We start from the raw sequence: 11,859 nt of genomic DNA, 5'->3' as shown, positions 1-11,859 counted from the left end.
TCAATTTTATATGGGACGTAACGTTACTATTTTAAAAATAAAAAAAAGAAAAAAAAATATTTGACAAAATGTAAGACACGTTTTGAATGATTTTACTTGTGGCCATTATGGTGGCAAAAGTATTAGCAGTAGTGGTCTTATGGTGTTGGTAGTGGCAAAAGTATTAGCAGTACTGGTTTTGACACTTAAAATGAAAGCATTAGAGTAGTTTGTTTTCTTCTTCTCTTTTTTTTTTTTAGCAAAAGGGTAGATTGGGTATTTAATTTGATTTTGTTACCCAAATAAGGTATTTGCAATATTCAAAATAAGAGGGGTGTTAGGTAAAATTGTCATAAACCTCAAGGGAGGTTTCTGAAATTATCCCTCAAAGAAAACATAAAATCCTCATTTTATTTTTATTTATGTGCATAAGTTTATATTTATGAGTGACTATTTATACTTTGGGCATATCAATTCATACATGAATGCTAACATGTGTGAACTCAATTTTGTTAGGCCCTGATGTGCTTGCATCAACCTTCGTGAAACAAAGCATATTCTTTCTTTCTCTGGATATCTCCGCCCCATTTGAAAAAAGACGCCAGCTAGAGTCCAATTACTACGTCGGACCTACACACACAGACACACATTCCGTCCTGCGACTTTAAGCCGTCTAGCCATGAACTCAAGCCTTGACATGTTCACATTTGTCATGGAAGACATGGAAATTGAGAGAGAAAGCAAGAGAAGGAAATCAACTTCAAATGATGAGCATCATCACCCAGGACCAGGAAATTGTTTTGAAAATCTACCTCATGAAGTTGCTCTCGACATAATTTCCAGACTATTCATAAAGTCCGTCATCCAATTCAGGTTTGTTTGCCGAAGTTGGAACAAGTTGTCGCATGATCCTGATCTTGTTAATTTGCATCTCACGCGTGCATTAGAAAACAAGGACATATCTCTGATCTTTCATTGCGATTATCCTGTAAACAATCAACTTTATTTTGTTGAATTTGCTGATCAGAATCCTGACAAAGATGTATTAAGAAAAATTCATATTCCTTTTTCCACCTTCATGCCTGAATTTCAAGTCGTTAGCTCTTGCAATGGCCTACTTTGTTTGTCCAACTCTTTGTTTCATGATGGACCATATGTTTATAATCCTTTTACGGGAGATTATAAAGTGTTACCAAAATCCACTGAATTCCAGGACCAAGATGTTGTATTAGGGTTTGGATTCCATCCTAATACCAATGAATATCGTGTAATAAGGATAGTCTATTATTGGAATTTGTATGAATTACCTCCACGCATGTCGCGAAGGTTCAGGTATCAGAATTTTCCAGGATCAGAAGTTCAAATATTTTGCCAGGGCAGTGAAAAGTGGAGGGTTATCGGAGACATACCTTATAAACTAGATCAATCATCAGGAGGGGTATTTGTCAATGGAAAGCTTCATTGGGTAAGTCTATGGGGCAAGAATCACTGTCGACGTGACCGAATTCTCGTGTCATTTGATTTATCTAATGAGATTTTTAGTGAAGTTCCATTGCCTGAAAATGATGTCAACCTATTCAGGCACAGATACTCTCTCAGTGTTCTGGGAGGGTGTCTGTCTATTGTTGATCCTTCGTCTACAAATTATTGGGTTCAAGACATTTGGATCATGAAAGAGTATGGCGTGAAAGAGTCCTGGGAGAAAGTTTTCAGCATCGGGGCTTATGATGTGACGAGATATTGGTCTCCAGAAATGCGACGAACATACAGGATCTGGAAGAATGTAATTAATCAACGATATGTTCGCGTACTTTGCCTTCTCAGCAATGGTGAGGTATTGTTGCAGTATAGATGGGGAGCTCTAGTTTCCTACAATCCTGAGAATGGCATGTTTAAGGACATAAAGTTCCCAGGAATGCCTAAATTCTTTCATATCACTGTGCACATTGGCAGCCTGAGCCGAGCCTCGAAATGCCCCTCCGATGTGAATGAATCTCAACTGAACTGGAAAACTTGAACATATGTACAGAATAAATGGCTTTGATGGTTAGATTGCTTAGGTCCTTTGCCTTCTCAGAAATAGTGAGATCTTGTTGATGGTTAGTTTGCTTAGGTTAATACATGATGTAATTGATACTTTTACTGGTGTATTCAGTGTAGTTATTAACAAAGTATCAAGTCTTTGTATTGCAAAACAGCTAGCGTATCTATAACGAGGATGATTCGCATGTCATCTTTCCTAATGGTCCAAGATAATCATGAAAAGTATTGGAAAATTGCTATGATCCAGAAAGATAAGATGCTTACAACATCTATCATTAGAAAAAGCCAAAAAGGTGTGGCAAAAAGAAAAATGGATCTTTAAGTAGAGCAATAATGATGACAATCCCTGTGCATTCGAAAAGGATCCTTTACCAATATAATCCTCTATTTACTGATAATTCGAAACAAGTCCAGCATGTTTTAGCCTTCCAGAAAAAAAAATTTTGCCATTTGAAATATCGATTTAAAGTTGCTGTTTCAATCAGCAACTTCAAATTTGCTAATCCGTATGGTGACTTTAATGGAGTCACGCCTGCTTGTACTATAGGTATCAAAGTAGTCGTAATATTGACTTGTCCAAATTCGCCCACTAATAAGTGAATTTGGGTATGCAGTGAATTTTGAAAGGGTTTAGATTTATGACTCAATTAAACTCAACTAAAAATAATTGGTAGGTGATAGATTGACTCATAACCATCCATATTCATTTAAAAATAATTGGATATTTAATCCCAAGCTCTGGTGGATGTTAAACGGATAAATTTGAATTTCTTATCAATCCAATAATAATAAAATATTATTATTTCTTATGAAACAACATCCAAAAGAACAAGAAAAAAAGAGCAAGTAAAAATTCAAGTGTGTCATAAATGAGTAATTAGCTATATACCCATACTCATTTATTGAATGAATATAAATAAGTTGACTCATTTTGATTCATTTATTAAATCGGTATAGATGAGTTGATTCAATTATATCCGTTACTCAATTATAACCTATCCGAACCTGCTTAAGTCATTCATTTTTTACGCCTCCTACCATGTAGTGTGGTTCTTAGCGATAGTTATGGATGCAAATAACAAGGAGGTTAAAATTTATAAATGCAATGTGGCAAAATTTCAGTAGTTTTGCGAAGAGGAAACCAATTCTCAAGTGTGGCCATACTTTAGTTCCACATCTTCATAGTGTTTTCTTTTAGAAAATACTTTTATCTTTTTGCATATATTCACTCTATCAAAAACCCACAAAAACCAAGTAAAGACATTTAGAATATTGAGGATGCAAATTTTAGTTGCTTGCTAAATAGAAATAATGGATGAACTCTAACAATAAAATGGAATATGACCTTGTAAAGGATCAATATAGTGAACTATTTTACCAAAAGGTTGTTGGTAAAGGGACATAAAATCACCATTTCAAGAAGCACGTATATCATAGACACACTTGCAATTAGCAAATTTTAAAGTCATTATTGCAAATAGAAAAACTCTAATTTAGAAAGATGCAAAAATTTTAGGGTGCAAAAGTATAGACCCAATATAGTTTAGGAATCTAAGTTGCAATTAATCTTAAAGTAAAATAGAGCACCATCCTGTGGATTCCCATACTCCGTAATAGCATCAAACCTCGCATCATCATTACATGAACAAAGCATTTTCTCTCTCCTTCTCTTGATACTTCAATACCGACAAATAGCAAAAAAAAAAAACACCGATTACGGTCCAATTAATGAGTCAAATCAACGTCTCCCCCAAGTTTTTCCTACTAGCATTATAATTAGAGTTAATTATGTTCACCTCAATTGAGATTTAACCAAACTACGAATCAACCCCTCAAGCTTGGACAAACTACAAAAAGGTCCCTCAGGCTGCGTAATGCATAACAAGTAACTCTCATCGTTATATTGCTAACGTTGACTGAGACACAGTGAAGGATGTCAACATGAAATTTTCGTGAAAGTCCAAAATTAACCTCAAAACCCTACTTTGTCTTCTTCTCCCTGCTTTCTCTATACTAGTTTGAGATTTCAACTACTGGCAGCCAATAATTCCATGTCCATCACTTGAATCTTTTTTTTTATGGGGGGGGGGGGGGTTCAAATACCTTTATTTCTTCAAAGTAGTAACTCCCACCAAAATTACAATCAATGTTAGACTCGTAGAAATTTTCACCTTTGCACAAAAAAAAAGAGAAAAAAGAAAAACTCAGTTCTCATGATGAAGGTGAAAAAATAGGGGGAGAAAAAAGAAAAGCTCCATAAAACATCACAAAATATGCATAACTTATAGCCTTATATTTAACCACCAACAAACTCAAATCAATAACTGAAAGCATAAACTTATCGTCATAAGGTCTCAAACTGATCTAGAACCTCGTTATGCCAACACCAAGATAGAGTCCATAAATTACAATTACTTTCTCCTATTTTGGCCTTTCCAATCCTTGCAATCTCTCGCTAGATGCTACTGGAATACAATCTTCTTCCTTCAAAAGGTGCATTTGAGAGTGCCAAACTGCTAATCTCTTAGTGTGCATGTGTAGTAGCAGAGAAGATGAAGAAGGGGGTGTCTGTTGAGGTAAAGAGATGGAGGCAAATTGTGTTGGGAGCTAGCGGAGAAAGGTGATAAAGGAAAAGAAGATCGATGCTTCAGTATCCCTCTCAATTATCTTTTTTTTTTTTATTTATTAAATAGGCAGTCGCTAATTTATTTATATTTTACTTTCTTATTTTTTTCATAGTTACTCTTTGTCTGTTTGATATCTCTCAACATGTATTTTTCTTCATTTTCTTTTTTTTTTTTTTGCAGCAAATTTTTTACTCTTAATGTTACTATCTTTCTTTTCTTTAGCTTTGCTTACTAAGATACTTCATTTCTCCTTTGGACATTTTTTTTATGCCTAAATATTAAGTTCTTTTATAACAATAATCTTGTTTTTGTTTTGAAGGGCAATTTTATCATCTTGTGACATCAGTTAACAGAGTTTATGAACCGTCAATGACAAGGGGGTAAATGTTATTTGGACAAACTACAAGGCTTGTTTGGTAATATGGACAAAGCTCGAGGGAAGTAAGTGCAATTAAACCTTATAATTAAGTCCAACTGGCCTAAACCTTGAAACGTTCACATTTTCTACTACCATCATGGAAAAAGACATGGAAATTGAGAGAGAATCCAAGAGAAGAAAATCAACTCCAAAAGAACATCATCAGCCTGGAAATAATCTTTATAGTCTACCTCAAGAAATCGCCCTCGACATAATTTCCAGACTACACGTAAAATCCGTCATCCAATTCAGGTATGTTTGTCGAAGTTGCCACAAGTTGTCACTTGATCTAGATCTTGCTAATTTGCATCTCACCAGAGCATTAAAAAACAACGACATAGCCCTCATCTTTCATTGTGATTTTCCATTGAACAATCAGCTTTATTTTGTTGAATTTTCTCATCAAGATCATGAAAAAAATGTACTCAGAAGAATTCATACTCCCTTTTCTAGTACTTTGCCTGAATTTCGAATTGTTAGCTCGTGTAATGGCCTGCTATGCTTGTCGAGTACTTTGGTCAATGATGGACCATACGTTTATAATCCCTTCACCCGAGACTATAAAGTGTTACCAAAATCCACTGAATTCCAGGACCAAGAAGTGATAATAGGATTCGGAGTTCATCCTCATACCAATGAATATCGCGTAGTAAGGATAGTCTACTACTGGAATTTATATGAATTATCTCCACTCAGATCGCTGAGATTCAGGGCTCAAAATTTTCCAAGATCAGAGGTTCAAGTATTCTATCAGAGCAGTGAAAAATGGAGAGTTATTATTGGAGACATACCTTACAAGCTAGATCAGTCATCAGGGGGAGTTTTTGTAAACGGAAGGCTTCACTGGGTGAGTATATGGGGAAAGAATCATGCTCGTCGGGAACGGCTCCTGGTGTCATTTGATTTATCTGATGAGCTTTTTAGAGAAGTCCCACTGCCAGAAAATCATCTTTACTTAACCCGACACCGGTATTCTCTCAGTGTTCTCGGAGGTTTTCTGTCTGTTGTTGATCCTTCAAATACTAATTGCGGGGCTCAAGACATTTGGATTATGAAACAATACGGGGTGAAAGAGTCCTGGGAGAAAGTTTTCAGCGTTGGGGTTTATTATGTGACGACATTTCAGTCACCAGAAATGCAGCAAAAATACAGGATTTGGAAGAATGTACTTGATGAACGATTTGCCCGGGTTCTTTGCCTTCTGAAAAATGGCGAAATTTTGCTGCAGTACAGATGGGGAGCCCTAGTTTCTTACAATCCTGAGAGTCGAATGTTTAAGGATCTAAGGTTTAAAGGGATGCCTAAATTCTTCCATACCGTTGTACACGTTGGAAGCCTGAGCCAAGCAAATTAATGGCCTTCTGGTCTCCGGGGATCAAATATAATAGCAGAATTTAAGATATTGACAGTAGGAAGGACCTTTATGATTCGCTTGATTGAAGTGTTCAATTATGTAGTTAATTCATCAAATGGTTTGTCACCAAAGTGGTAAGGTTATTGTTTGGTTGTGATTCTCATCTGGACATCTTCTCCACACCGATATACCTTACACTCCCTCCCTTGGCTATTGTCTGTTGCGATGGTTGTAATTCTCTTCCTAGCTACCAATATAGATACCATAGTTTGAAATGGCATATTTTGATTTTTGTCATAGGTTTTGAAGTAAGATTCTCAATATCTTTTTTGTTGTCGTAAATGGTGATGAATCGACCGGGGTATTGATTGGAATGATCGATACATATTGCTGAATTCAAGATCAGAATCCATTACCGCGTTGAGTTTTGAATATGAGAAATACAAAAGATAAACTGCAATTTTAAATTTGTGTTTGGGGGATGGGGGGAAGGGGGGGGGTGTGTGGGGGTTAGGAGAGGGTAGAATACACTAAAAGAAAGTAATTTTAGAGGGTAAAGTAGAAATTTTATGTTGCACCTATACCTCAGTTAACAAGTGTCTTGAGTGGCTTGGACTGATGCTGCACCTATTAAAAGTTCAATCCATATGGCTGTAAATGAGTTTAATGAAATCAAACACCTTGGTGTTCAATTTTGGTTTGTTTATTTTTTGAGTCAAGTTTGAATAGTTTGAATTTTTACCTAGAAAATTCAATTTAAAGTTAATCAAAGTAAGCTCGAATCGAATTTGAAAGTTCATCAAACATGAAATGCTATTTAGTAGGTTTGATTAATTAGCGAATCAAGTTAAAACGAACTCTTACCGAACCAAATTTGATTCGAGTATCAAATGTTTAGTTTGTTTTTCAACCATATTATTGAGTTATCTTTTAGTACTTTGTTGAGTTGACTACGTTGGATTTTTGCCGAGTGAACCCACGTGAACATATCTTGAGACTGTTTTGCAAAGTCTGGAGTCTCCTCTTTAACATCCCCCCCTCTCCCCCCAACACACAAAAAAAAATCATGTTTTTATAAATTCTTAAAAGTGAAACTTATGAATCATTGAATTGATGTGGTATGACTAAATATTATTCATTGAATTGATACTACACTATGACTAAGGCCTTGTTTAATAATCCAATTCATCACTTAAAATTAATGGTTTCAGATTTTAATATGTTCACACGCGTTTCATAATCCAAAATTAAATAATTAAATGACATTGAATTTTTTAGGCAAAATTTACTTCCAAAAATAAGTAATAAACTATTCACTTATCACTCAGAGTGTGTTTGTTTGGACATAAAATGTTTTCCAAATTTTCCTATGTTTGGTAATCATTTAACTTGGAAAAAAAATTTCTGTGGAGAAAATATTTTACTTCACTTGGTGGAAAACAATTTCGTCTTTTGAGTTATTGAAGTTATTTTTCTCCATTGAAATGCATGGCTCTTTACAATAGAGCTCGCTACTTCCACATTCTAACAAAAACAAAGAAAGAATTTGCGGCTAAAGATACAGAAAGTGAGCGATGGAGATTGGAGAGATTGAAAAATCACCAACAATATAATTATTTCTGACGGCAACCATCTCCAACTCTAGCGAGGTGCCTTGGTGAGATTCTTATTTAGGGTTTTATCTTGAATATCTTTTATTTTTTTTCCCAAAAAAATCTGATAAAATTGGTTTCTCCAGTCTAGGATTCTATCGATATTTTTTTTTATTTTATTGCTACAATTCTTGAGAATTGTGGCACTAGTTTCACGGAGGTATTTGGGTTTTTTCTGAAAAATGCTTCTTTTGTTTTTGATTTTCTTCTTCTATAACCATACAAAGCTCTAGGAATTCTGGCCAAATTCACTGCTCTGGTCCCCTTTTTTGACGGTTCGGCAAAATGGGTTGCGAGTTTAATCTTATTCTTTTAATTATAAGGCCAAAATGAGTAAGTTTAAGCTAAGCACATAGCATGTAATTAACTAATATCTAAACACATAAAAACATGTACAGCACCTTAAGAGTGAAGTAAAACAGAATGATTAATTCCAAAGCTTCCATTGGAATTGGAAAAGCCAAGCCACAACGCACCTGCGGCCCCAATAATAACAAAAAAAAAGGTAATTAAGTGAAAAGAAAAGAAAAGGAATACAAAAATTACATGCACCTATGCCGGTTAAGGGTTACGTTATTCCTAAAAACAGAAAATAAAATTAACTACAACTTGACCAATTGAAATGCTATTTAAACTAATAGTTAACTAGTTCAATTCTAGGGACCTAATCCAAACTACCTAAAGCAAGCTCCAGGGGACAAATTATAAAGTCCTAAAAATTGGGGCTAAGTCACAAAGAAAGGGAAATTTAGGGACCGAAGTTGTAAATCTCCAGAGATACATCATCTTCTTCCTCAATTCAGAATAACTGCTGCTGCTCTGTTTCCTCTCGTCCCGCGAAGTTCGCCGGCTTCCGGTGACAATAACTCCGTGGCTCCTCCCTCTCTTGCACACGAGCATCTCACACGATCACATAGCTAGATCCGCACAGAAAATGCAGCAAAACATAAAAATAAAAATAATTTTTAAAAAAAAAATCAAACGTTCTCTCTCGGCCCTCTTGGTTTTCCGGCATCGTTCGCGATCTCCGATCAACTTTCAATTGACCGGAATTGCTCCCCCACATGCTCAGATTCATCAATTTGTCCATATAACTCAATTTCTCATTTTGGGCCATTATTGGCGCAACAAAACTTTACAAATCTAGGTCTAATTGAGGTGCCGCTTACACAAATAACGAATGTCAGTCCACCTACATCAATCATATCATAGACAACTAGCAAAAGGGAAATTTAAAGGGAAGGGAGATTCATTGATACTGCGAAGAAGCCAAATTCTTGAACATAATATCAAACAGGTGCGAGAAAAATTCAAACAACATATGGAGCAACGAAGTTTCATAGTGCTTTTCCAGTTATGACCCACGGTAGTGGTGGCGGTGGTCGTGGACTCCGTCAATAGCAACAGCAGCGCAGCTCCTTGTTCCTACTCCTCGGACTCCCTTTTTGGGCTTTTCTTTTCTCCGTTTTTTCTTTTTTTTTGGGTGTGTTTCTTTTTCTGGTTCTTGCTTCCTACTTTAATGGATTTAAAACTCTAGAAGATTTTGAAGGACCTGCGCAAAGCAAACTACTGGCCTCTTGGTCTCCAGGCATCACCTGACATAGCAGAATTCAACATATTGGCAGTAGAAAGGATAACCACCAGCCTTTGTCACCACCAATGTATTAAGGCTTGGTGGCGTGAGAGGCAAGCCACTGCCAATGTATCAAACTTTGCATCCCATCAATTTGTCACGTTAAAATGATTTTACTTAAAAAATTCTGACGAATGTGTAATGCACTCGTTTGATAGTGATTGAATTCTCTTCAAATTATTCTTGGACATTTTCAAGTCCTCTCCCTAGTGTAAAATAATTTATCGTATCAAAAAAAAAAAAAAAACACAGTAGAGAGGACCATAACCACTAAGCCAAAGCACATTGCCCACCAAAAAGGTTTTGGAACAAATCTCTTTGAACTGTCGGTTGAGAATTCAAATCTTACCTGTCTTAAAAAAAAATTAAAGGAAGTGTTGAAGTACCCTTTTAATTTAATCAGATCTGTTATCTCCTTACATAACCTCTTTAGATTCCCCCTTCCTATAAAATAGGATATGATAGATTTGTTTATAGAAATGTTATCTATTATCTCCTTACATAATCTCTTTAGATTCCCCCTTCCTAAAAAATAAGATATGATATATTAGTTTATACAAATATTATCGTTAAAGAGAAAAAAAAAAAAAAAAAAAAGAAGAAGACACTACAGAGGACCATTATGATTCGCTTGATTTAAGTACTTAATTATGTAATTAATTCATCCAAATCGTTTTTTAGTAAAGTGCTAAGGCTTTTGCCTTGTCGTGATTCTCAAATCTTGACATCTTCTCCACGGATATATCTTGCACTCCCTCCCCTGGCTACTCTCTCTTGCGATGGTTGTTCCTAGCTGCCAATTTAGATACCAAAGTTTGAAATGACATACGGTTTTTGTCATAGGTTTTGAAGTAAGATTTGAATAATTTTTTGTTGTCCTAAATGGTGATGATGCTACTGGGGCATTGCTTGGAATGATCGATACGTGGTTGATTTCAAGATCAGAATCCATTTCCTCGTTGAGGAGTTACTGAGTATGTGAAATACAAAAGATACATTATTGTAATCTTAAATTTGTGTGGAAGGATTGGAGAGGGTAGAATACGCTAAAATCCCTTTAGTTGTTTGGATTACATAAACGGCATTTGGGTTTGCAATTTATCAATTATCTATATATATTCTAAACATTAGAATAATTGGTGATTTATAAATTCAAATAACTCTTAAATTATTTAAGCAATTAGAGGAATTTGAGAGAATTTTAAAATTTTTATCAAATTTCTCAATCCAAGTACAGCCTAGAAGAAAGCAATTTTAGAGGGTAAAGTAGAAATTTTGTATTGCATCTATTCCTATTATGTGTATGCGTATGTGTGTTAAATAGGTCCAAACACCATGGTGTTCAAATTTAGTTGATTTATTTATCAAGTCAAAGCTCAAATAGCTTGAATTTTTATCTAGAAATTCCAATTTTAAGCTAATCGAAGCAAGTTCGAGCCGAATTTGAAAGTTTACCAAATATAAAATGCTATTCAAATTGGATTTAATTAAGTAGCAAACCAAAGTCGAACAAATTTTTATCGAGTCAAAATTAATTTGAATATTAAGTAATTTAATTCATCTTTCAACTATATGATTAGCATTTAGGTACCTTGTTGAGTTAAAACTATACTAACTTTTTTTCAAGTGGGGTGTGTTTGGATTGCTTGTTTCCGTCGAAAAATATTGTCGTTTTCCGTGATCACATTTCCCTATTACCTTTTTCCCTCACATATATCAAATCGGTATAATAATTTTTCCATGAAAAATGACGGAAAATGCAATCCAAACACACCGTGATCGTATCCTGAGACTAATTGCGAAATGTGGAGTGTCTTCTTAAACCTCAAAAGAAAGAAAAAAAGAAGTCATGTCTTCATAAATTTTTATAAGTGAAACTTATGAATCATTTGAATTGATACAGCGTGTGTGACTAAATATTATTCATTGTTTATTTTTATCCCCTCCCGTTTTTACTGTCCGTTGAGTTTTAGATATGGATTTAAGAATTTACCATTGGCACTTCTATCACTACTTTACGCTCTAAATAATCTGAAATATAAGAATATCTTGAGATTTAGTGACCCTATTTGTTTGGACTGAAAATGCTTTCCGGAAAAAGTTTTCCAGAATTTCTGGATTTTGGCAGCAGAAGAGGTTGAAAAATTATTTCC

The 11,859-nt window shown here is 35.0% G+C and overlaps 2 protein-coding genes across 5 annotated transcripts; both read left to right on the top strand.

Moving 5' to 3' along the window:
* Positions 1-448: 448 nt before the first annotated feature.
* On the top strand, positions 449-2,174 carry LOC113716332 (F-box protein At3g07870-like). The gene is made up of 2 exons (XM_072071270.1): positions 449-852; positions 1,306-2,174. The coding sequence occupies exons 1-2, from the start codon at positions 659-661 to the stop codon at positions 1,994-1,996; spliced, it is 885 nt and encodes a 294-aa protein (XP_071927371.1). The 5' UTR covers positions 449-658; the 3' UTR covers positions 1,997-2,174.
* A 1,824-nt stretch (positions 2,175-3,998) lies between these two features.
* LOC113715634 (F-box protein At3g07870-like) lies at positions 3,999-6,816 on the top strand. Of its 4 annotated transcripts, none has more exons than XR_003454031.2 (2): positions 3,999-5,319; positions 5,660-6,816. XR_003454031.2 is itself a non-coding variant. In XM_072071258.1 (2 exons), exon 2 carries the CDS (start codon positions 5,165-5,167, stop codon positions 6,419-6,421), a length of 1,257 nt encoding a protein of 418 aa, XP_071927359.1. In that variant the 5' UTR covers positions 4,101-4,642; positions 4,969-5,164; the 3' UTR covers positions 6,422-6,718. The 4 variants fall into 4 exon arrangements, 3 of the variants coding, with proteins under 3 accessions (XP_071927359.1, XP_071927360.1, XP_027095696.2); XM_072071258.1 differs by having other exon boundaries at positions 4,101-4,642; positions 4,969-6,718; XM_072071259.1 differs by having other exon boundaries at positions 4,101-4,672; positions 4,969-6,718.
* The last annotated feature ends 5,043 nt before the right edge of the window (positions 6,817-11,859 follow it).

The sequence above is a fragment of the Coffea arabica genome, chromosome 11c (genome assembly GCF_036785885.1).
Source record: "Coffea arabica cultivar ET-39 chromosome 11c, Coffea Arabica ET-39 HiFi, whole genome shotgun sequence".
Classification (NCBI taxonomy): domain Eukaryota; kingdom Viridiplantae; phylum Streptophyta; class Magnoliopsida; order Gentianales; family Rubiaceae; genus Coffea; species Coffea arabica.
This window is presented reverse-complemented; position numbering and strand designations above follow the sequence as displayed.

Excerpts from the sequence above, each read along its gene's own strand:
- LOC113716332 (XM_072071270.1), top strand. The coding sequence starts at position 659 with ATGAACTCAAGCCTTGACATGTTCACATTTGTCATGGAAGACATGGAA. Across the intron at positions 853-1,305 it reads AAGTCCGTCATCCAATTCAG|GTTCAGGTATCAGAATTTTC; the intron begins GTTTGTTTGCCG and ends CATGTCGCGAAG.
- LOC113715634 (XM_072071258.1), top strand. The coding sequence starts at position 5,165 with ATGGAAAAAGACATGGAAATTGAGAGAGAATCCAAGAGAAGAAAATCA.